Raw genomic sequence first — 24,701 nt, 5'->3', positions numbered from 1 at the left:
TAGTGAGAAAAATGTGTACATGTTCTTCTGTTTCTCAGAGGACTCTCTGCACTAATGGATTATTAGGGGGACCATTGTTATAAAAGGAAATACAGTTTTTCTAAAGGAAGAATTATAGAAATGGTAGATCCAAGCTCTGGGAATAATTATAAATAGAAACCTGAGAGAATGCTGACTGTGCTCATTTGGGTGTCAGGAATTTGTTAGTCTCTAAGTGCCACAAGTAGTCCTCGTTCTTTTTAGGAAGATTCATGTGAATTTTAAGATGGGGAAAGTACTTGGAGAAAAAATACTCCTATCCAGAAATTTATCAGTACATTGAGTCATATTCTGGATACCTCATTAAAGCAACTTTGTAATGATGATCAGCACTGTGGAATTTTGCCATTTTTGCTCTCTATACTGTAAAATAAAATGTAAGGATTTGGTTGGTTCATTCCCATAGCAAAACCCCTGCTGGAGGAGGGGCTAACTGAGCGGAAAACAGCAAGATCTCACCATGGAGTTTCTCCATGATTATTCTACGAGCGCAGCATTTGCCCCACCCTATCGTCCTCTAGGATAAATCCACCCCCAAGAACACGGATTGTAAAGGATAGGTGGTAAGCCAGGGATACTCGTGCATAGTACCCCTGCACCTCCATACCAGCTCTGACTTCTAGCAGTAGTCTACATGCTAATGTCCCAAACTCATCTGTGAGGAAAGGGGGAGGTATTCTCTCCATTTTCCCAGACTGGGAAATAGATCTCATTGTAAGTCAATGATGGAACCAGGCATTAGAGTTCAGGATGTTCTGTCTGCTAGACCATGCTGCCTCTCCTGCTCTGCAACAACAATTTACAGGGCCTTTTAGTGGGCCAGAATCTCTCTAATAGATCAGCATGGACTTATGCTCAGCCACCCAGTTTGAGGAATAGCAACCGCTACAGATGCAGGTCCAGCAATGAAACAAAACATTTGTTCTTTAGTTTATAAAGCAGGAAATTGTTCAAAAGCATAACAATGGATATTTAGAATTGAGGGTGTACTTTGTTACCAGTGCACGGAGAGATTGGAGTATAGTATGTCAACTTTTGAGCCTAAAAATGTGCCCTTTTTAAATGCAAGAAATTCTTTAGGAGTGAAAAATTCAAACAGTTGTATGTTAATGACTGTATCTGCTCCATATACTGAACACATAGACTTCTTTTTGGTGAAAACATTGCCTATTAAAACTGTTGTCACAGTAAACTTTTTGGTTATACTTGCTCAATCTCTAATATTGCAGAAGTTTGGTTTTTGTTCTTGAAATTAAACCAACTTTGAAAATCTGATTTCTTCTTTATTTGTATAGGTGATTGAATGGGTTTTGGAAAAGACTAACAAGTAATGATGATGAATCATTACATATGAATGGAGTTTACACCCTCTTCTCCAACTTCATAGAGAAAGCACAGTGCATTACAACAAAAGTATAAAGCCAGGTAACGGGAACAAAAAAAAAGAACTTAAAACTTGGTTCATAGACTTAATTCCCAAATCCAATACAGTGTTGTGGCCTTTAGATAGTTTATATTGAGTTTTTATTAAGAAAAATCTGTAATGAACATTGCATTTTATACTATATGCCTATTTAATTATCTAAAGGACTATGACTTAGATTTTCAGAAACATTTTTGTGTGTTGTACAGATTTTATTTTAGATTTAATAAAAAAATCCAAATTTGATTGTAGTAACAAGACTTTTATTTCTTTTTTCACAGTCTTTAAGAAAAGACAGTTGTTCCATATATGACTACGTTTTTGTTCTTCAAATAAGTTAACTGGAAAGGTTTACAATGAAATAAAACTCTCACATTTTATAATTTAACTAGCTATAATTCCTTATTGTTCTGCAGATTAATATAATTATGGTTAGGGTTGAAGGCACCTCTCCACTCTTAACATAAAATATAAAGGATGTTGGTTTTGAATGAACCCAAAATTAAACATGCCATTTACAGTAGTTTTTTTTTTATGGTTTTGATTTTTATTTATTTTTTTTAAAGCAGACACAGCTTTCCACAGAATTTGCCCTGCAAAGCAATAAAAAAAAAAAAGAAACCTTCAGTAAAATGGCGTGTAAAAACTTAGTACAAGCACCCTTATTCCAGATTATGTCTCTTAATCTCACAAGTTTCCTATCAATTCTCATTTCATATGGTTCTCTTGTAACAATTTGATATTTTAAACCTATTCCTAGAATCCCTTTGATGAGATGCATTTTCACATTGTGAAAAAACGAGTCCTACACTACCATTGATCTAAAGAGACTTGTGAAATTGAGAGCAGTGGCTTCTTAAACAGAACAAGAACCATTTTATCTGAAAATGGAGGAGACTGGCCAGTGCTGCTTTAAAGTGACACTGTCAGATTTACAAATAAACTAAAAGAAAAGAAAATCCTTACCTATGTTACAAACGCCTTTAAATTAAAAGTTTCTTACAGCAGTATAGTTATTCGTGTAGGGAAGGGGAATTGGTGATATCAGTCCTAGGTATATTTACACTGATATAACTGAATCCACAGTAGGGGATGTGGCACTTTTAACTATTTTGGAATTAAAATCACTCCCCTAATGGAAATAGTTGTATTGGTACAAAACTGTAGAGCAGGCTTTCCAGCAAAAAGCTACTCTGGTCTAGGTACATCCATACCATATAGTATAGCCACAGTAGGGTGTTTGTACTGCCTTAACTGTACTGGTAGAAAAGCAGGACAATTTCTCTGTCTAGACAAGCTCTAAGGAATTGGTATCCAATTGGCATTTAGGTGTTTAATTCCCCTAGGCTCCTTCTGAAAACCCAGGCTAAATCATTTAAAGTAAATGGCAAACTCTGAGCTGAAGAGGGGAGTGGGGGGGTTGTTTGTACAGTGCCTGCTATCATGGGTCTTTAGGTGCTACCATGATGTACACAGTAATAATGGGTTTCAGAGTAGCAGCCGTGTTAGTCGGTATTTGCAAAAAGAAAAGCAGGACTTGTGGCACCTTAGAGACTAACCAATTTATTTGAGCATAAGCTTTCGTGAGCTACATCCGATGAAGTGAGCTGTAGCTCACGAAAGCTTTTGCTCAAATAAATTTATTAGTCTCTAAGGTGCTACAAGTCCTCCTGTTCTTCTTACAGTAATAATGGTAATACTACTTTTCAGTGTAGACAACAGAAATAAGCTAATCAATTTCACCTTTGTTACATGTTCAGTTAATTTCACTGTCAGGTTCTGATGTGTTAACACAACGCTACAATGTTGAGTTTCAAACACTGTTTAAAACTTTTTCATTTTTTTTTAAACATTACATGGAAATATTTCTGCTGTTTCCAACTTTCATAAAATTTCTATTCTATGAGCTGAAACTAAATCGTAGGCCAAATTTAACCTGACATTCTCTCCTCAAATACCCAATAGGTTTTTTTTTTAGCAAAAATCTTGATGGGAACAGGACATTAACCTCCCATAAGAAGGTAGGTCGTCACTTACACTTTTAGGGTTATAATGAAATAAAATTATAAACATAACATTTGGGTTAGTGGCCTGAAAGGTTTTCGTGATTCTTATTCTGAACTGGGAATGCTAAAGTCTTAAAATGTATCACTGTGTCTGTTCATTTAAATTAAAAAATGCATGTACAGAACTGCTGAGTTATATTTGTGACCATATGGCTTATTTATTCTATTACTCTATTCACATTTTACTTTTCTGTTTTTACCCTGTTACGATGTCGGCTATAAAACAGAAATAAAGTTTCTAGGTATATTTTAATGAGACTTGCTTAAATTAACAGTCCAATTTTAAGAATATAAGTACTTTGTGCTACTGTGATCTATCAAGTTAGCTATTTCTTTATACGCTAAAGAACCCTTGAATGCAGATGTGCATGTTTTTTAATGTTTGATGAATGTATAAAGATTTTGCATCTGGAAGTTTCATTATGTTTAAATTTAAATTAGCATCCTGAATTTGAAAACTAACACTGCACTTACTCTTGAACAAACCTTAATTTTATAATGTAGCTTTTGAAAGCTGCATTTCCTACTTAATACTAGCAGTTTTCTTGCTGATGTTTATAGCTGAAAATGTAAATTCATTTTGTACATAGTAAATTAGAAAATTGGATTAATTATGCAGGAGTTAACCTGCAGTAGTGGGGCCAAATATCTACACTTTGTAAAATGGCTGAGGCTTGCTACCATGAGCAAGCAAAACCTTATTAATGAAACTGATTCCTAATTTTATACTGCATGAAACAAATGCAGTACTTAGGGAGGGCTTGTATAAATTAGATTGCAGCCGTGTTAGTCTGTATTCGCAAAAAGAAAAGGAGTACTTGTGGCACCTTAGAGACTAACAAATTTATTAGAGCATAAGCTTTCGTGAGCTACAGCTCACTTCATCGGATGCATTACTCGAAGTGAGCTGTAGCTCACGAAAGCTTACGCTCTAATAAATTTGTTAGTCTCTAAGGTGCCACAAGTACTCCTTTTCTTTTTATAAATTAGATGTAATAGTCACTCTTCTCTCTGCATATGGTGTGTCTGTAGTCAGTACTGGAACTGGCTACTCACTTATAACTCTCAGCAAGTGAAACTCATTGGTTAGAGACACACTGTGCTAATAAACACCACGATAGCCAAGCAGTCTGAAATGAGGGGGTGGTGTGCCAGAGTGTATACTCGTCCCATTTAGCTCCACCATTAAACTAACTCAGGCTGTAGCAACATTATGCATTTATATACAGTAGTGCCTTCCATACTTTATAAACTTGCATTAATATGGCCTGAAAATGACTCTGAGGAACAAATTATGATATCCCCAGTTTTTGAATTTGGAAGCTAAGACTGCTAGATCATCCTTTTTCTAAACTGAGCTGATCCTGTCCCATTTAAGTCAGTGAGAGGAGTGGGTCATATGTGACTAGTCTTGTGCCTACCTTGAAGCAGTGTGTTTATAACTTTTGTTGCTTGCTTCCCTACTTGTGCAAGTCAGGATGTGTGGTACAAGTCTTATTCTACCAATGTGCAGTTCCTTCCCATTCTCTCTCTTCATGCTGCACGGGGGGGAGCAATGGTGTGAGTGTGACTGCACAGAGGGAAGAGTTTACTTCCTACAGTGCTTGAGTTTCTGGAACACAGTTTTCCCACTTAAATATGTTTTAACTCTATGCAAAAATTGCCTCAGAGGCAGGAACTATTCAGTTCTGGTCTGGCAGTCATTTTTCAGTTATCTTACTTACACTTATTGTACATAAACACAGGATTTGTAACTGGACTAAAATACAGTTATGGCTTTTCAGTTCTGACATGGAAAAACTCGTCCATTTTGAGGAAATGGTGTAATCCTTATTGTTTTATAAGTATCTAACATGCTGCATGGTTCAATTTTGTTATTTTAAGATTTTGCACTGGGTAATCAGTTGGTGCACTATAAAAAGTCAATCTTGCGGATATTTTTTAGCAGTTAACTTAGACATTATCATGGATAATGCTGTTGATCATAAATTTCCCTTTGAATTCAAGAACTTCCAAATTGAATACAATTTTCAAGTTACCTTTTATGTGATTGTTTTTCCCCTGCTGGCAAAATACTGCCTCAGGGCTGTTTCATCACTCTGGCATTTATATGAAAGCACATATCTGTTCATTATTTTTCTGACTTCTAAGCAAAAAGACGGTAATATTGTGGTGGCATGTACATCTTTAGGGGCTGATTCTGCTTTCGGTGAAGTCAATGGCAAAGTTTCAATTGATTTTTTTTTTTTTTTTAAAAAAGGGAGCAAGATTGAGCCATTGAAATGCTGTCAGAATGGATACCATTTTAAAGTACAATACAAGGGGTCTGATCCTGTACTCCAAATCAGGAAACTAAGCCCAGAAAAATGACAAGTCGTGAAAACAAACATAATTCCATGTCCTCCAAGAAATAGGAATACTTGCTTCATATGGAGAGAGTGAGCAGTAGTTTCATTTTTTGACTAATGTTGTGTTTTAGTGATTTACCTGGCAATCCATAAAAAGACTTTTCATTATTTTACAGCGGACACTTGAAAAAATACTAGTTACTTTTAAGTACAAAGCATCCATCTACATTCAAAAGACCTTTTGAAGTGAGCAGCTCCTGCCAATTCATCCTCTTACAGTGAAATTGACTTTTATTTCTTTCTATCAGATTGCAAGGAGAGAACTATTAGATATTCGCATGATCTTGACATTCTTCCTTCATATACATACTGCATTTTCCAAGGACCAGAAGGTCTTATAAAAGAATCAGTATGTTTCCCTAACAGATCAGATCAGTGTTATTTTCTGAGATATACAATGTAGATGGTAGTGCTTTTCTGATAACATCTTCTGTATAGATGTTCTGTTCTTGCTAATATTAGTGATATTTCTATACAGGTTTTACAATTTCAAGAATATTCTATTTAGAGTTAGTTAATTATCCACAAGTAATATTTTAATAAAAGTCGCCTCCTTCTCTTTAAGTGTCCGCATGGGAAGCCTGTTCTAAACTAGATTGAACACTTTCTCTCTGAAACCGCAATCTAGTTAGTTAAATGAGCAGGCTTTATAGACTAGATGCATTGTTTTTTTATTTAAGGCATTATTTATGCATTTGAATGGTGAGAGGAAACCAAATCCTCTTTCTCCAGCCCCTTGTTTTGATGAAAAATGAAGTGTTCAAATGCAGTGATTTGTCTACTCTCACTACACTACTGCTACCACCAGGCAGACACATGCTTCAGGGACTGTGTTGGGGAAAATCAAAGTGAATTTAGTGCTTGTAAAAGGTGCTGGAAAGATACCTCATAGACGCAGCAGGTTTCCCCACACAGCTGCATACATGCCTTTGATGACCCCCAGATAGTAGAGTTGCCTTTTCCTTTCTGTCCTTGGTGATGAGAGAGACTGCCAACAGAGATACATATTAGGATGTGGTTATTTTCCACTAGGAACTGGACTGAGACCCTCAGTTCACTTCACAGGCTACCAAACGCACTGCCAGTGCATTTTCTCTCCAATTTAAAAATCATGTCTAAAGAACATTGTCCTCACTATAAATATAATGCACTTTTAAGTCAGCGAAGAAGTGTTTTTCCACCTACTTACATTTTATGAATTAAGTGTAATGTTCCCTGAGACCAGAAATGGTGTAAATACTGAATTCTCAATAGCCTATTGTACAAATTAAGCTCACCTCACAAAAATCAAATAAATGACTTTTATTAAATACATTTTCCCTTTAAAATATAAACTATACTCTTATAAATGTGGAGTAGGCCCATATTTTGTCAACCCCATCCAAATATGAATCACTCCAAAATCTGTAAATGATGAAGAAATAACACTTGTAATTACCATAATTTTTAATTTGTCTATAAATATATAATATGAACTTTCTTTGCAAACTATTTATTCACTTATACTTCATATAGTACTGAGCACCTCAGATTACATACTGTGTAATTTAATTATTGATACTAATATGAATTCTGATTATTTACAATGAACATACATGTTTATATAACATTCCAGTGACTTTACGTGTTAAAGAAATAAGGACAGAGTACAGTATAATTTACATATGTATTGACTCTTATTCATAGTACACAAGCTGCTGCTTGAATCTCTCAAATTTCTATAGGAACAGGGGTCCAAATACATAAACATTTTGTACTTGGACAAAAAACACTTTGCATTGCGTGAGCTAGAAGGTTTCAGGGGAGATTCCTTCTGTGTTAAATTCACAAACCTTGGCATTTACTTTTTGATACATTTTGCACAGGCTTTTACTGAAATAGGATTCTATAATCAAAGGCCCAACCCTATACTTGCCCCCCTGGAAGTCTATGCAGTCTAAAATCATGCATACCTAAACCAGAAGAGATCAAAGATCTACCACAGATAACTGCATGAATAGAAAATAATAGCAAATTACTTAAATTTTTTTTGGGGGGGGGGCTAAAATAAGTTTTAATTCCTTACTGTAAGTTCCATTAAGGTAGAAATGAAAGTTACTAGATAGGCAAATTACTTTCAGGATTTTTGTGAAGATAACTACATTTGTGTACTGTTCCAAAATTACCTCTTTCTCGGGTATAACGTTTTGCAAGTACAGTGCAGTGTTTGTGAATTCAGCCCAGCATCTCTTTAAAAATTTAAAATGAGTATTTTTTGTATTACTAATTAACATATGTATGAAAACCACCATTTATCAAGCCTTTATGTATGTGGAAACAGATTTGACTTACTTACTGGGCTCGACCTCAACTGAAAACAATTAAAATGGAATCACTGTTTTAGTATTTAGTGTGTGTGATTTGTTTTCTTTGCCAATTGAGTGACATCTAAATTAAAATGTAGCTTATTTGTAAAGTTTAAAAAGAAATACAAATCATTGCAGTGCTACAGCTGAACTTCTGCAAGCAATCACATTCATGACTTCTGCTTGTTTCTAAAAGCCTGGCTTTCAAAATGTGGCTTTAGTGTCAACACATTACGAATATCTATTTCAAAGAGTTAATTCTGTTTGCAGCTTAAAAGTGGTATAAATTCTACGTGATCAACAGTTTTTCATTCCACTCCTACTAAATTCTCAGGCCACTATTTGTATCTCAAATGCATTTTTAAATGAATTATTACAGAGCTACACATGTTTCTTAATGAAATCTATTTCAATTTAACTGATTTAGCAGCAGGGCATACTACTAGGTCACAATGTTAAGTGAGGCACCATAACTTGCCTTGTGGGTAAAATTTTCAAAAGCTCTTCACTCCGATTTTGAAGAGTGACTAGATGCCCCTGACCTTCAGTGGGACTTAGGCTATTAAAGTTAGGTTAGTTCTTTTTAAAAGTTTACCCTGTGTGCTCATATGTTAAGGACACTTGAACAGGCCCCTTTGTGCTCTCTTGTGGTTACCTGGCTATTCAACAAAAGTCCTATAATTACTGCTGCTTTTGGTGCCTTCTGCAGGAATGTGCACATATGCTCATTACATATGGACCATTAGAAAATGCCCTGGATGCTCTGATCTGGGTGCTGGGCTGTTCACTAAGGAGCTCTTGGTTGCTTTAGAGCAGAGGTTCTCAACTGGGGGTACACCAATATAAACCAGAGAGCAGGGCTGGTGTCAGACTCATTGGAGCCCAGGGCAGAAAAGTGAACCCAAGCAACTTAGCTTCATGGGACTCCTTGTGGCATGGGGCACCAGGCAATTGCCATGCTTGCTACCCTCTAATGCTGGCCCTGGCTTTTAATCTAGTGGATATGAGAAAAACAGTTTGGGGGGCAGAGGTGGGATGGGGAGTTGTTATAGCATGTTGTAGGGGAGAAGGGGGCAGCCTCAGACAGAAAAAGGTTGAGAACTCCTGCTTTAGAGTACCCTACTGGAGTACATGCACACACAAAACATACCTGCCAGGGTATTAAAGCAGCTGCCTCTCATGACTCCTTCTTATGGAACAGCAAGTTATTTAAATAGCACATAAACTGGGATGAAAGTAATACTTTACTGATTTTTTTTTAATCTTCATAAAGCCACCACTTAACGTAGTATTAAAAAAGAGAAAAAAAAATCAAGCCTTATTCTGAATCACAACTGATAAGTGCCCAGTCTTGAATCTGCTTAGCCCTTACTTACTCTATATAAACAAATACTTTGAAATAGGCACGATTTATGATTTTGAAATGTTTACACATACAGTACTGTACTCATTTCCACTGTACAGTATGTGGTTTTAAATTACTAACATTGTAAAATTCCATTTTTGCCATTATTTACAATGAGCTATGTTATCTCCTGCAACTGACAGTGATTGAAATTACTGTTCTGAGTCTAAAATCTGTTGGTTTTTTTCGGTGTGTCCCTCCTTTGTAGTTGATCAAAATGAAGGCTGGGCCTTGGAGAATCACCAGAGCTGAAGTTCTTGCATTGAACTCCAATCTTTTGTACATTGCTAGCAGCTACAAGTGTCTTCTATTGATTGTACTTCAGATTAACATGGCAGTTTCATTTTTCTTTTAGGAAACAGATGTAATTTATGCCACCAAACCAAGTCTTGTAATCTTAGCTGAAAGGAAGGAATGAATGATGAACACAATTGGCTTTGGACAAGAATGAAGGTCCAGTTGCTGAAATTAGAAAAGAGATGGAGTTAGTGGTGGTTCAGGTCACAAAGCACTGATAAAACTAGCTGTCATTTGCCAATTATTTACTTGATTTATTATCTGCTAATAGTTTTAAAGCAATCGGATAAAAACCAGCACTTTATCATGTACATCACACTGCATCTTATTTTTCTACAGTTTGTCTTGATGCAAATACTCGGGTCATTAAGAGTAATGAATGACTCTGCCACCATGCAAAAAATCCTAGAGCTGCAGAGCTTGCTTTCTGATGGGTCTAGAAAGTGAACACGGTAGGTTCCTGTAGGGCTGGCTTAGCTGATGTGAGCAGGCCCAACTTAAGATAAGACATGCCTGAACAAGTAACTGCTGAACAAGCCTAGACAAGTAATTGCTGAAACTACTAACTATTGTGAATACATTTTTGTAAATAAGAGAAGCAAAAACTAACTAAACTAACTATTGTGGATATGTTTAGAATAAATAAAGTATAGAGAAAATCCCTGAACTGATAAGCTTGCTTTAGAGAGACAAGATGGGTGAGGTAATATCTTTTACTGGACCAACTTCTGTTGGTGAGAGAGACAAGTTTTCCAGCTTACACAGAGTTCTTCTTCAGGTTCTGGGAAACACCTGAAGAAGAGCTCTGTGTAAGTCTGAAAGCTTGTCTCTCTCACCAACAGAAGTTGGTCCAATAAAGGTATTACCTCACCCACCTTGTCTCTCTAATATCCTGGGCCCAACACTGCATACAAGCTTGCCTTACACAATCTGCAAAGCGACTGGTCTTTAATGCAAGAAGTATAGATGTTAGGGGCTGGGAAAGATGTATACAAACTTTGTGGTGTACAACATGAATTGGAATTGTGGTTGCCCCCCTGTAAATAAATCACCAGGAGCAAAGAGCTGTTGGGTGTCTAACACAATAATCTGAGTGACATGCTGGAGTCGAACTGAGAGTTTTGGATCCCAGAGAACTGGATAAAGTGTCCTCCCAGAACTGGATGAGGGGTTCTGGATAAACCGAGCCGAAAGCTCTCACAGGAAATCCCAACAGTTCTGTTTAGAGGGTGGAAGTAGTTTAACCCCTGAAGTTTTCCAACAGGTTCAAGTTCCAGCTGTTAAAGGGAGCCTCACAGAGGAGAGGGGAAGGTTAGGGGGCACAGTTTGGATTGTGAAAGAGAGGCTGAGTGCCTGAGGTTTGCAGGCTGTAGCAATTCAAGCAGTCATTCTGTGCTCACTAACTGAGAACACTGTCTGAGATTGGTTAATGCATTGAACCATGGCTTCAAGACTCAGTTTGAGATAGTGGTTTGAAAGGGCATACTTTTACATAGCTTTAGCGAACTGAGTCAAATTGACTCCCACAGCACATCCAAAAATGCCTTTCAACATTAAGGCGGCAAATAACCTGAATTTTTATTTTATTTTATTTTATTTTTTAAATTGCCTTTATTCTACTTTCTTTTGTTTAATGTGTTCCGCTTTGCAAGTGCAAAAAATAAAATCGGTACGCGTCTGAGCCTGATGGCAGAGCAACAGCAGAAACGGTGCAACATGCTTACAGGCTTTTCTGAGTGAAGTATCTGACTAGAGTTGCAGAACATTTCAACTGTCTCCACCATGCTTCTGTTTGAACTTCCTGATGTAGGTGTGCACACAAAACCAATTCTGAGTGATAGAGCAGTAAAAAATTCTGGACTGAGTTTAGAAGCCAAAAGAATGGTGGGATCGAGTGAATAATTCAGCTCAGAGATTAGGATGTATCAGCATCTCAGTGAAAATAAAACAAGAAGCTGCCTGTCGTAGACAAACTGTCTTAAGAACCATTTCCAAATATTTAGTGTACAATTTGACTTCAGCTTTATACTAACACCAACATGCTCATGGCAGCTGCCTTTTCAGGTCCACAAGTAGGTGCCTACAATGGATTTCACGATATATAGAATATAATTTCTAAATGTCACATGCATCTAAAAAAGGCAGCAATAGGTAGACAGATAGGTATGTCACTTTCCATTAAGGGTTTGTTCTTACTGTTTTTGACACTAATAGCACAACTCAACTCCAATATGAGTAGGCTGGGTCTCTGAAATATTTGTTCACTGTACATGTTGTCATTGTGCATTTATATCACAGACCTTGTTATCCTAGCAGCTAAAGATGGACCAGTCAGGATGCACCATCTTTTAACTAGCCAACGGGGTAAAGATGACAACTGACTGTTCTAGAGGGCCAGTGCCTCAACAACTGCCAGTCAAGCCAGTTTCCAGAAGGAAAATAGATTCTTCACCTCATCTCCTGCAACAGCAGATGGAATGTTTTGTATCCCATTGATCGCACTATAGCAACTATGGCTGTTCTGTTTTCGATGCTAGACCTCATTCTACATAGAATAAACATACACATTCATGAACAGTATAGTACAGGTGGCATCACTAGGTAGTAGGGAAGAGCAGGACAGTCAAATCTTCTATTATAGAATCCTGCCGTTAATATAGAGCTAGCTCCACACAAGGATTTAGGTACCTAACTGCCACTTCAGGAACTGAAGTCAAAATTTAGATCCTCAGAACCCTCACTTAGGTGCTCATTAACCCTGTAAGTGCCTAAACTCTCTAGACACCTACATTTCCACCAATAAAGTCTTCTAAGCCCCTAAATATTTGCCGTTGGGCATGTACACAATCACCTCAGTTCTGATGCCCAGGCACCTCACTCATGCCTATACCCTGTCAGGATCCTCAAATGAGGTCTTCCCCCAACTAACTCACTGTGGGATCTGCTAAGGTAGGCATGCTCAGAGACTAACTAACCAATCAGCCCCCATACAAAGTAATGGTGGTGGGGTTACTGCTGTCTATATGAAACCTTTAGCCCGGTGGTTAGGCTGCTCCCCCAGGAGTCCTGGGGTCATTTGTTCCCTCTGTCTGATTTGGAGCAAGAATGTGAACTTGGGTCTCCCAGCTCTCAGCAGAGTGCCCCAACCACTGGGCTATGGGGTAGGACTGTCTCAGTCTCTCCTGTTGAAACTGTCCCAATTTCTATAGGCAACAGGGATTGGAATTTGGGTCTTCCACGTCTTGGCAACTGTGCTAACAGCTGGGCTCCTGGCAGGGGTGGGGACAGGAGGGGGGGGTTCTCTTGTATCTTTTGTGAGAAAGAGCTGACATGGCTTAGGTTCCCAACGCCAGCAGAGAGTTCATGGCTGTGAACCTTGAATGAAGAACCGTGAACCCTGCCTAAGCCCCACCCCTCTCCTCAGTACTTCCTGTTGGCTAGCTGAGGCAGCTCCCTGCTCAGCCTGCTGGCTTTTGTGAATCCCATTCCTAGGCACCTAACTCTCCCTAGGCCTTATAGACAGAGCCTGGGCACCTAACTCAGGGCTGTGGATTCCACTAGGTGGAAGGGTATCTAAGGGTTAAGTGCTACGTTGCTGAGCCAAAGTCCTTTTTGTGGATCTAGCCCACAGTCTCTACCCTTGAAATGAGCCTATGTTTTGTTCTGCATTTTCTTGAAGCTGATATGGTTCTTTGCTTCTGATGTAAGGATTTCATAAAGCCATGAATAGTGGCACTATATTTTAAATGGCCATTTATTTCTACTCTTTGTTCTACATTCAAATAATGGGAACAGTATGTTTCTCCAGAAAATGACTTTCTAAACCATTCTCTCCCACTGTTGCAGGTCAATGGCATTAAAGTGTAACATTATAGCCTGATCCTTTTAGGTACTCAGCACCTTCAATTTACAGTAACTTAACTGGGAGTAGCAAGCACCTAGCAAGACTGGACACATAGAACAGAATTTTCAAAAGAACTTAGCACCCACAGTTGTGGCCAGATCTTCAGAAGTGCTTAAAGTCCATTTAGGCACCAAAATAAGTGGCCAGGTTTTCAAAAGTGCACAACAGATTGGTGGCTGAGGTTTTTTTGAAAATGTGGCCATAAGTGTCACTGTGGGTGCTGAGCATGTTTGAAAATCAGTCCTCTAGTTAACAAGTGTTTGCATTTTTCATAAGTGTTTACTTATACATACAAATGCAAAAATTCTGGCGTGTCTGACCACCATGGAACCCAATTTGTCCCTAAATACAGGAAATTATTCTTCCCTCCTTGCATGGTTTTACCATTTTATCCCTCCCCCATATTTATTTTATTGACTCTTTCTAAGGACAGGTCCATGTAATCGTGATAAAAGGCCTGGCCAATTTCCTTATAAATTTTAATAGATATCAGTCATTATTACTTTAGGAGTTCAATAGTGCATGGAACAATTTACGTTTTGATTACCAGAAATCCACCTAAGAAAAAGAATCATTTCTACGTGTATATTTAAGCTATGTTAGCTGGTTTATAAGTGCCTGCCCCAAACCACGAACTCAAGGACAGTCAGCTCCATTGAGCATACTGTCATACCAATCATGCAAAGAATAATTGCTTGTAATAGTTGCATGCACAAATGGTAACCTGCATTCCCATAGCTAAATGCAGTACTTACAAATTCTCCATCTTTGCCTCCGAAGTCTAAATAAAGCATCCTAATGCCATCATCTGAAGACATTTTTAATTTTTCATAGGGACACTGTGCAATTGTTTTCGACAAGGCACCATCTTGTGGTTCAACTGTGAGAGAGAATCCATGTTCATAATGGATGGTCAAACGGCACTCCTGGTTTTTGTAGGTGCAAGCTGAACACGAAAAACAAAATTTAGATTACAAAACCCCTGCCCTTAAGAAGCTTATATTTGTAAAATACCATTCAGGTCTATGGTGACTTATTATCCACTCTACTTACAACATTAACAAGGAAAATACCTTTTAAAGGAAACAGAGTCATCCTGTCTACTTCCACGTTTTGACCTGCTTTAAACCTCTTCCAAATTCTATTTAACTAAAAAGAAACCAACATTCTTTTAGAGACAGAAACTCAAGTTACTTTTCTGAAACAGAGTTAAAGTAAAAAGAAAAGGAGTACCTGTGGCACCTTAGAGACTAACAAATTTATTTGAGCATAAGCTTTCGTAAGCTACAGCTCACTTCATCGGATGCATTTGGTAGAAAATACAGAGGGGAGATTGATATACACACAGAACATGAAACAATGGGTTTTTATCATGCACACTGTAAGGAGAGTGATCACTTAAGATAAGCCATCACCAGCAGCGGGGGGGGGGAAAGGAGGAAAACCTTTCATGGTGACAAGCAAGGTAGGCTAATTCCAGCAGTTAACAAGAACAACTGAGGAACAGTGGGGATTGGGGTGGGGGGGAGAAATAACATGGGGAAATAGTTTTACTTTGTGTAATGACCCATCCATTCCCAGTCTCTATTCAAGCCTAAGTTAATTGTATCCAGTTTGCAAATTAATTCCAATTCAGCAGTCTCTCCTTGGAGTCTGTTTTTGAAGTTTTTTTGTTGAAGGATAGCCACCCTCAGGTCTGTAATCGAGTGAGCGGAGAGATTGAAGTATTCTCCAACTGTTTTTTGAATGTTATAATTCTTGACATCTGATTTGTGTCCATTTATTCTTTTACGTAGAGACTGTCCAGTTTGACCGATGTACATGGCAGAGGGGCATTGCTGGCACATGATGGCATATATCACATTGGTAGATGCGCAGGTGAACAAGCCTCTGATAGTGTGGCTGATGTGAATAGGCCCTATGATGGTATCCCCTGAATAGATATGTGGACAGAGTTGGAAACGGGCTTTGTTGCAAGGATAGGTTCCTGGGTTAGTGGTTCTGTTGTGTGGTGTGTGGTTGCTGGTGAGTATTTGCTTCAGATTGGGGGGCTATCTGTAGGCAAGGACTGGCCTGTCTCCCAAGATCTGTGAGAGTGATGAGTAGTCCTTCAGGATAGGTTGTAGATCCTTGATGATGCGTTGGAGAGGTTTTAGTTGTGGGCTGAAGGTGATGGCTAGTGGCGTTCTGTTATTTTCTTTTTTGGGCCTGTCCTGTAGTAGGTGACTTCTGGGTACTCTTCTGGCTCTGTCAAACCTTCAAATCAGCGGCACTGCGATGGGTACGCGCATGGCCCCACAGTATGCCAACATTTTTATGGCTGACTTAGAACAACGCTTCCTCAGCTCTCGTCTCCTAATGCCCCTACTCTACTTGCGCTACATTGATGACTTCTTCATCGTCTGGACCCATGGAAAAGAAGCCCTTGAGGAATTCCACCATGATTTCAACAATTTCCATCCCACCATCAACCTCAGCCTGGACCAGTCCACACAAGAGATCCACTTCCTGGAAACTACGGTGCTAATAAGCGATGGTCACATAAACACCACCCTATATCGGAAACCTACTGACCGCTATTCCTACCTACATGCCTCTAGCTTTCATCCAGATCATACCACACAATCCATTGTCTACAGCCAAGCTCTACGATACAACCGCATTTGCTCCAACCCCTCAGACAGAGACAAACACCTACAAGATCTCTATCATGCATTCCTACAACCACAATACTCCACGTGGGCACCAATGATACTGCCAAGAATGACCTTGAGCGGATCACTGCGGACTATGTGGCTCTGGGAAGAAGGATAAAGGAGTTGGAGGCGCAAGTGGTGTTCTCGTCCATCCTCCCCGTGGAAGGAAAAGGCCTGGGTAGGGACCGTCGAATCGTGGAGGTCAACGAATGGCTACGCAGGTGGTGTCGGAGAGAAGGCTTTGGATTCTTTGACCATGGGATGGTGTTCCATGAAGGAGGAGTGCTGGGCAGAGACGGGCTCCATCTTACGAAGAGAGGGAAGAACATCTTTGCCAGCAGGCTGGCTAACCTAGTGAGGAGGGCTTTAAACTAGGTTCACCGGGGGAAGGAGACCAAAGCCCTGAGGTAAGTGGGAAAGCGGGATACCGGGAGGAAGCACAGGCAGGAAGGTCTGTGAGGGGAGGGCTCCTGCCTCATACTGGGAATGAGGGGCGATCAACAGGTTATCTCAAGTGCTTATATACAAATGCACAAAGCCTTGGAAACAAGCAGGGAGAACTGGAGGTCCTGGTGATGTCAAGGAATTATGACGTGATTGGAATAACAGAGACTTGGTGGGATAACTCACATGACTGGAGTACAGTCATGGATGGTTATAAACTGTTCAGGAAGGACAGGCAGGGCAGAAAAGGTGGGGGAGTAGCACTGTATGTAAGGGAGCAGTATGACTGCTCAGAGCTCCGGTACGAAACTGTGGAAAAACCTGAGTGTCTCTGGATTAAGTTTAGAAGTGTGTGCAACAAGAGTGATGTCATGGTGGGAGTCTGCTATAGACCACCGGACCAGGGGGATGAGGTGGATGAGGCTTTCTTCCGGCAACTCACGGAAGCTACTAGATCGCATGCCCTGATTCTCATGGGTGACTTTAATTTTCCTGATATCTGCTGGGAGAGCAATACAGCGGTGCATAGACAATCCAGGAAGTTTTTGGAAAGCGTAGGGGACAATTTCCTGGTGCAAGTGCTAGGGGAGCCAACTAGGGGGAGCGCTTTTCTTGACCTGCTGCTCACAAACCGGGTAGAATTAGTGGGGGAAGCAAAAGTGGATGGGAATCTGGGAGGCAGTGACCATGAGTTGGTTGAGTTCAGGATCCTGACGCAGGGAAGAAAGGTAAGCAGCAGGATACGGACCCTGGACTTCAGGAAAGCAGACTTTGACTCCCTCAGGGAACAGATGGCCAGGATCCCCTGGGGGACTAACATGAAAGGGAAGGGAGTCCAGGAGAGCTGGCTGTATTTCAAGGAATCCCTGTTGAGGTTACAGGGACAAACCATCCCGATGAGTCGAAAGAATAGTAAATATGGCAGGCGACCAGCTTGGCTTAATGGTGAAATCCTAGCGGATCTTAAACATAAAAAAGAAGCTTACAAGAAGTGGAAGCTTGGACATATGACCAGGGAAGAGTATAAAAATATTGCTCGGGCATGTAGGAAAGATATCAGGAGGGCCAAATCGCACCTGGAGCTGCAGCTAGCAAGAGATGTCAAGAGTAACAAGAAGGGTTTCTTCAGGTATGTTGGCAACAAGAAGAAAGCCAAGGAAAGTGTGGGCCCCTTACTGAATGAGGGAGGCAAGCTAGTGACAGAGGATGTGGAAAAAGCTAATGTACTCAATGCTTTTTTTGCCTCTGTTTTCACTAACAAGGTCAGCTCCCAGACTGCTGTGCTGGGCAACACAAAATGGGGAAGAGATGGCCAGCCCTCTGTAGAGATAGAGGTGGTTAGGGACTATTTAGAAAAGCTGGACGTGCACAAGTCCATGGGGCCGGACGAATTGCATCCGAGAGTGCTGAAGGAATTGGCGGCTGTGATTGCAGAGCCCTTGGCCATTATCTTTGAAAACTCGTGGCGAACGGGGGAAGTCCCGGATGACTGGAAAAAGGCTAATGTAGTGCCCATCTTTAAAAAAGGGAAGAAGGAGGATCCTGGGAACTACAGGCCGGTCAGCCTAACCTCAGTCCCTGGAAAAATCATGGAGCAGGTCCTCAAAGAATCAATCCTGAAGCACTTAGAGGAGAGGAAAGTGATCAGGAACAGTCAGCATGGATTCACCAAGGGAAGGTCATGCCTGACTAATCTAATCGCCTTTTATGATGAGATTACTGGTTCTGTGGATGAAGGGAAAGCAGTGGATGTATTGTTTCTTGACTTTAGCAAAGCTTTTGACACGGTCTCCCACAGCATTCTTGTCAGCAAGTTAAGGAAGTATGGGCTGGATGAATGCACTATAAGGTGGGTAGAAAGCTGGCTAGATTGTCGGGCTCAACGGGTAGTGATCAATGGCTCCATGTCTAGTTGGCAGCCGGTGTCAAGTGGAGTGCCCCAGGGGTCGGTCCTGGGGCCCGTTTTGTTCAATATCTTCATAAATGATCTGGAGGATGGTGTGGATTGCACTCTCAGCAAATTTGCGGATGATACTAAACTGGGAGGAGTGGTAGATACGCTGGAGGGGAGGGATGGGATACAGAAGGACCTAGACAAATTGGAGGATTGGGCCAAAAGAAATCTAATGAGGTTCAATAAGGATAAATGCAGGGTCCTGCACTTAGGATGGAAGAATCCAATGCACCGCTACAGACTAGGGACCGAATGGCTCGGCAGCAGTTCTGCGGAAAAGGACCTAGGGGTGACAGTGGACGAGAAGCTGGATATGAGTCAGCAGTGTGCCCTTGTTGCCAAGAAGGCCAATGGCATTTTGGGTTGTATAAGTAGGGGCATAGCGAGCAGATCGAGGGACGTGATCGTTCCCCTCTATTCGACACTGGTGAGGCCTCATCTGGAGTACTGTGTCCAGTTTTGGGCCCCACACTACAGGAAGGATGTGGATAAATTGGAAAGAGTACAACGAAGGGCAACGAAAATGATTAGGGGTCTAGAGCACATGACTTATGAGGAGAGGCTGAGGGAGCTGGGATTGTTTAGTCTGCAGAAGAGAAGAATGAGGGGGGATTTGATAGCTGCTTTCAACTACCTGAAAGGGGGTTTCAAAGAGGATGGCTCTAGACTGTTCTCAATGGTAGCAGATGACAGAACGAGGAGTAATGGTCTCAAGTTGCAATGGGGGAGGTTTAGATTGGATATTAGGAAAAACTTTTTCACTAAGAGGGTGGTGAAACACTGGAATGCGTTACCTAGGGAGGTGGTAGAATCTCCTTCCTTAGAGGTTTTTAAGGTCAGGCTTGACAAAGCCCTAGCTGGGATGATTTAACTGGGACTTGGTCCTGCTTTGAGCAGGGGGTTGGACTAGATGACCTTCTGGGGTCCCTTCCAACCCTGATATTCTATGATTCTATGAATACCCACCTGCTGAAGTGAAGAAACAGATAGACAGAACATTCAAAAACCAGTTGGAGAACACTTCAGTCTCTCCGGTCACTCGATTACAGATCTGAGGGTGGCTATCCTTCAACAAAAAAACTTCAAAAACAGACTCCAACAAGAGACTGCTGAATTGGAATTAATTTGCAAACTGGATACAATTAACTTAGGCTTGAATAGAGACTGGGAATGGATGAGTCATTACACAAAGTAACACTATTTCCCCATGTTATTTCTCCCTCCCACCCCACTCCCCACTGTTCCTCAGTTGTTCTTGTTAACTGCTGGAAATAGCCTACCTTGCTTGTCACCATGAAAGGTTTTCCTCCTTCCCGCCCCCACCGCTGCTGGTGATGGCTTATCTTAAGTGATCACTCTCCTTACAGTGTGTATGATAAAACCCATTGTTTCATGTTCTCTGTGTGTGTATATCCATCTCCCCTCTGTATTTTCCACCAAATGCATCCGATGAAGTGAGCTGTAGCTCACGAAAGCTTATGCTCAAATAAATTTGTTAGTCTCTAAGGTGCCACAAGTACTCCTTTTCTTTTTGCGAATACAGACTAACACGGCTGCTACTCTGAAACCAGAGTTAAAGTAGTGTGGGTATGAGACTGGTGACTGGAGATGAGTAGCTAAAGAACTAGACGGTGTGGATTTGAATGTCAGGGTGAGAAAAGATTGTGTGTCTTTATTCTGTATTTCAGAGTCACTATTCCTTAGCCATCTTAATTGTCTTTCACTGAGTTTCCTTTAACATATATAGTTGTGTGTGTTTTATACATAATAAACACACACACAGTACCAACTCCCATGGGAATTCTAGTAGGTTTCACTAGAGTCCTTTCACAGGATTCTCTTGGTTTCTGCTGCTCTGTGATTTCTACAAGAGGGTGAGTTCCAAAATTTGATTGCCAACTGGAACCAGTTAACTTTCAACCGAATTTCCATCAGACATATGTAAAGCCCTTCCTCATCCTTTGCTCTTGCTCAGGGATAGAGAGCAGGTGAAATTAGTTGTTCCTTCTGATCTGTTTACTGCTGTTCCTGTGCTCAGCAGGGCAAGGCTATTGGTTACATCCACAATGCCACTCATTGACTGTTTATAGGTATACTTACCTGAATGATTGACTCCTTGCTCAAGAGGAGTGCAGTCTTACCTTCATCTGCCTGGAGTTCTACCTGGAAATAAGCCCCTCATGTACCTGTAGGGTACTATGCCTTCCCCTGACGTCCAATATGAGATCAGTTGCTCCATACTCTGTTCCTAACTATTCAAAGATAGCTACATGTTCTAGTTTGAAGTTCTCTCTGCAATCCTCTCCATAAGTGTTTCAAATGGGTTTGTTTTATGCAGTACAGATAGAACCCCAAATTGTGTCTGAGTCAGGGGTACCGGAATGGGGGGGGGGCCTGGCCCTCCCACTTTTTACCAGCTATCAGGGCAAGGGACAGGTGTGTGGGGAGAGGAGCAAGTGAGGACTGGAATCTTGGGGGGAAGAGGCTGCGTGGGGTGGGGACTAGGGAGAAGGGGCAGGGTGGAGGCTTGGTGGGAAGGGGTGGTGTGGCCATGGTTTGGGCGCTGGTGGGCCCCCCCCACACACACTTTTAGGAAGCTTTTGCTACTGCTGGTCTGAGTAACTAGTCTGGTTGGTCCTCCTTTCTCCCAAGAGGCTCCCTCTCTGCACTAGGACACTTCCAAATGCATTGCCCCGTGAGCAGCTGATCTGGCTTCATGGGCAGCTCCTCAGGACACTACTCCTTACAGAGGCACAGTGGATCAACTGACATGAATGTCTTCGTCAGGATGCAGCTAGGCAGATAAGTGTCGGGTGTGGACGGAAGAAAGGCAGGTGAGTGGATGATGTAAACTGAGCTGTGTTACTTGTAAGCAGTTAAGATAACTGCCTGTCATTGGCCACAAAATCAGAGCTGTGCGGACATGCCCTAAAATTAGAACAGTTTATACCACTTAGCATTAAAACAAAGTGTTATTTTTAAAGGCTGGACTGAAGAGCTGTGGAGAAGGACTATGAAAAGCAGCACTCTGAGAACTGACTGATACCTGGTGAAACTTCACATTTGATATAGACCTACAGTAAATTAATCAAGTCCTTGTTCTACGCCTCCAGCCTGTGAAAGACTACTGAAATTCATTCTGCTTTACAACACCCAAACAGGAGTCAAATATATATAGTTAAATTAATTTGTTGGGCGTTGTAGGGAGTAAATAAAAAAAGTCATTCCCCTGGACCTAATTTGTCTCACCCTTCATGTTTGTGTGCATCTCTGAATGCCAAGATACAAAATAAAATCTCATTAACCTTAAGATTCAGGTAGCACCCCTGCTTCCAAAACAGACATTCAGAGAGTCAGCCTCTCTTTTCAAGCACAAAATGAGCATCAAAAGTTAAAAGCTGCAGAGGGAATCACTGAAGAATTTCAACAAAGATAAAGACACTTTTGAGTACTAATTAGTTTCCTTGTAATTGAAAAAAGACCCTGTAATTGTAACCAGCATCTATTGCAGCAGGAAATCTGCAGCATGGCTGATTTAACCTTTAGGTTAGCTCGGGGACTGAGTGCCAGATGAGACTTAGACCTTCAAGTAAAATTGAGTACCCAATTTTACCAGCATTGATGAAAAGAAAGAGTGGGTGGCAAAGAGATCACAAAACAAGGATTTTACAGGTTTTGGGGATGGGTCTTGAACAGCGAGAACTGCACCCCTTTGAACAAGTAAGAAGGCAAACCAACAAATAGGAATGGCAGGGTGAAGGGGGCTCAGCCAGGTATTTAAGATCAGTTGACCAAAATATGGGCTTGTCCGCATGGGAAGTTAATCTGAAATAAGGTGAGGTGTGAATTTGAAGCCCTATTGTTATTCTGGAATAACTCAGCTTGTGAATGCTCGTATTCCAGAATGAGAGCATCCAGACAGGGAGATCATCCAGAATAGTTATGCCATTTTCCCCATGTAGACAAGCCCTAAGAAGACAGACTGCCGTGCTCAGTCACTCAATCTTGACTGCATGTTAGAAGGAAGGTAGATTGTCTTAAAGGAGGAGGTGGTTTGCACCCATTGTTATTAGACTGCTCCCCATTTTTTATTTTAAAAAAAGCAGGTCAAGCTGGGTAATGGCCAATATCTATTTGTGAATTTTGGATATTTATGGCTCCTACCTTACCCACTCTTCTTTTCAGACAGGTGCCCCAACCAGCTCACCAGTAACCTTTACTCCCTCCCCCCAATATTTCCTCTTACTCCACGAGGATGTTCCTTCCAGGGGTCACAGAGCTGTGGGCCTTTGAAACAGAAACATAGCAGCAGCAGGAGCCCTTCCTTTCTCATCATGACAATCACTTCCCAAAAGCATGAGGTCCCCATCTCTGACTCTAGCCCTCCATGCATTATTGGCTGCTAGATTCGTATCAGAATGAGGACGAAAAGAGCAAAATGGAAGTCAGAATGACACCGTAGGGGGCCTGAAAACACACAATTTGCCACAGTTACTATAGAAGTTAAGAGCTGGCTGCAAAAGCATTAATGAACTTTTCACAGAAACATTTTGTCTACATTCTGAAGTTTCAGTCAGTTCCAGTGGAAATAACTTGGAGAAACCAACAAACTTCTCCAAGCATTGATCCCGGACTAATGATCACAGATCCAGCATTTTGATTCTCGCACTGAGAAACAGGCCTATGGACAAATGCCAAAGTGACTCAACGTAAAGAAGAACTTCCAAGTGTTACTCACAGGTTGTGATTTCTGTGATCAGCTCAGCTGAATTGTGGCAGCCCTGCACTATGTTCCTTGTCCACAGTGAGAGGTCTCTGCTAGTCTCTGTCCTGAAGAGATGGGTTTCAATCCCTTGCCTTGTACCGGTGCGCGTTGCAAAAGATAAATCCACCCCAGATTGTGGGGATCCCTTACCAGGACCTGAATGGACCAACCTGAAATTGGATTTAAAAACAAAATAAAATGCTTGCATTGCTTGACACTGCTCAGTTTCATGTCGCACAGTCATGGAGTGAATTTAGTGCTGACGAAAAGTTCGAGAGTAACAGCCTTGGAGACTGAAGGCTTCTGTTTATCCACACAACAGGTACAGAATGAGTAGAAGCAGGGCAAGAGGTCTTAACACAGACCGGCATATGGGAGAAAGAGTAATTCAGTTTCCAAGTCCACTCAGAGCTTGACGTCCCTGCTGAGGCTGCCAACAAGAGTGGCAAATAGTATTAGTTGTGGGGGATGGTTTTTGTGATGTGGACACGTCTTCCAGGAACTGGACACAACCCAACCAAGCAGCCCCAAAATCTTGGGTTTGTGGTTGTATATTATCCTAGTTCTCTCTCATTTGGACTAGAAATGATACTTGCTGAGCCTGATTTTCAAAACATTGAAAGCACAGGGCAGCAAGCACCAAGTCTGCCTCACAATTAAAACAACTTCACATACAAAGGAGCAACACAATGTCTAAACAGATGAATATTTAGACACCCTGTCAACTGGGTGTACAAAACATTTAATTTGCATCAGGGATTGTGGCAATTGTGCATAAAAATTAGCTACATAATTATGCACCTGATTCTGGTCTTAATGCTTAAGCCATAAACTGTATGCTTTGCTTCAGAGATATGAGCGCTAATTCAGATAACATTACATAGAGAGAAACCTCTTCCTTCCAATGGCAAAATGTATGTTTGTTAAAAACCTAAAAATCTGCAGCCTAGCCTTA

The 24,701-nt window shown here is 40.9% G+C and overlaps 2 protein-coding genes and 1 long non-coding RNA gene across 6 annotated transcripts in view; 2 read left to right on the top strand and 1 right to left on the bottom strand.

Moving 5' to 3' along the window:
- The window catches only part of LOC119850859 (MDM2 binding protein), a 73,112-nt gene extending 71,404 nt beyond the window's left edge, over positions 1 to 1,708 (top strand). For all 3 annotated transcript variants that reach the window (XM_043507396.1, XM_043507397.1, XM_038389585.2), the window contains one exon: positions 1,335 to 1,708. In XM_043507396.1, coding sequence (XP_043363331.1) covers positions 1,335 to 1,370 — 36 coding nt within the window. In that variant the 3' untranslated portion in view covers positions 1,371 to 1,708. The remainder of the gene's footprint in view (positions 1 to 1,334) is intronic.
- Positions 1,709 to 8,193: 6,485 nt separating this feature from the next.
- The window catches only part of SNTB1 (syntrophin beta 1), a 178,864-nt gene continuing 162,356 nt past the window's right edge, over positions 8,194 to 24,701 (bottom strand). The window contains exons 5-7 of one of the 2 annotated variants that reach the window (XM_038392301.2): positions 23,720 to 23,916; positions 14,643 to 14,833; positions 8,194 to 10,148 (exon numbers count right to left, since the gene is read on the bottom strand). In XM_038392301.2, coding sequence (XP_038248229.1) covers positions 10,056 to 10,148; positions 14,643 to 14,833; positions 23,720 to 23,916 — 481 coding nt within the window. In that variant the 3' untranslated portion in view covers positions 8,194 to 10,055. The remainder of the gene's footprint in view (positions 10,149 to 14,642; positions 14,834 to 23,719; positions 23,917 to 24,701) is intronic. The other variant, XM_038392302.2, reaches the window with a different exon arrangement.
- On the top strand, positions 10,321 to 23,847 carry LOC122458606. Its single transcript, XR_006278672.1, has 2 exons — positions 10,321 to 10,435; positions 21,634 to 23,847. It is a non-coding gene; the product is annotated as an uncharacterized LOC122458606 (long non-coding RNA).

The sequence above is a fragment of the Dermochelys coriacea genome, chromosome 2 (genome assembly GCF_009764565.3).
Source record: "Dermochelys coriacea isolate rDerCor1 chromosome 2, rDerCor1.pri.v4, whole genome shotgun sequence".
Taxonomy (NCBI): Eukaryota; Metazoa; Chordata; order Testudines; family Dermochelyidae; genus Dermochelys; species Dermochelys coriacea.
The sequence above is the reverse complement of the archived record's forward strand: the minus strand, read 5'-3'. Positions and strand labels throughout refer to the sequence as shown.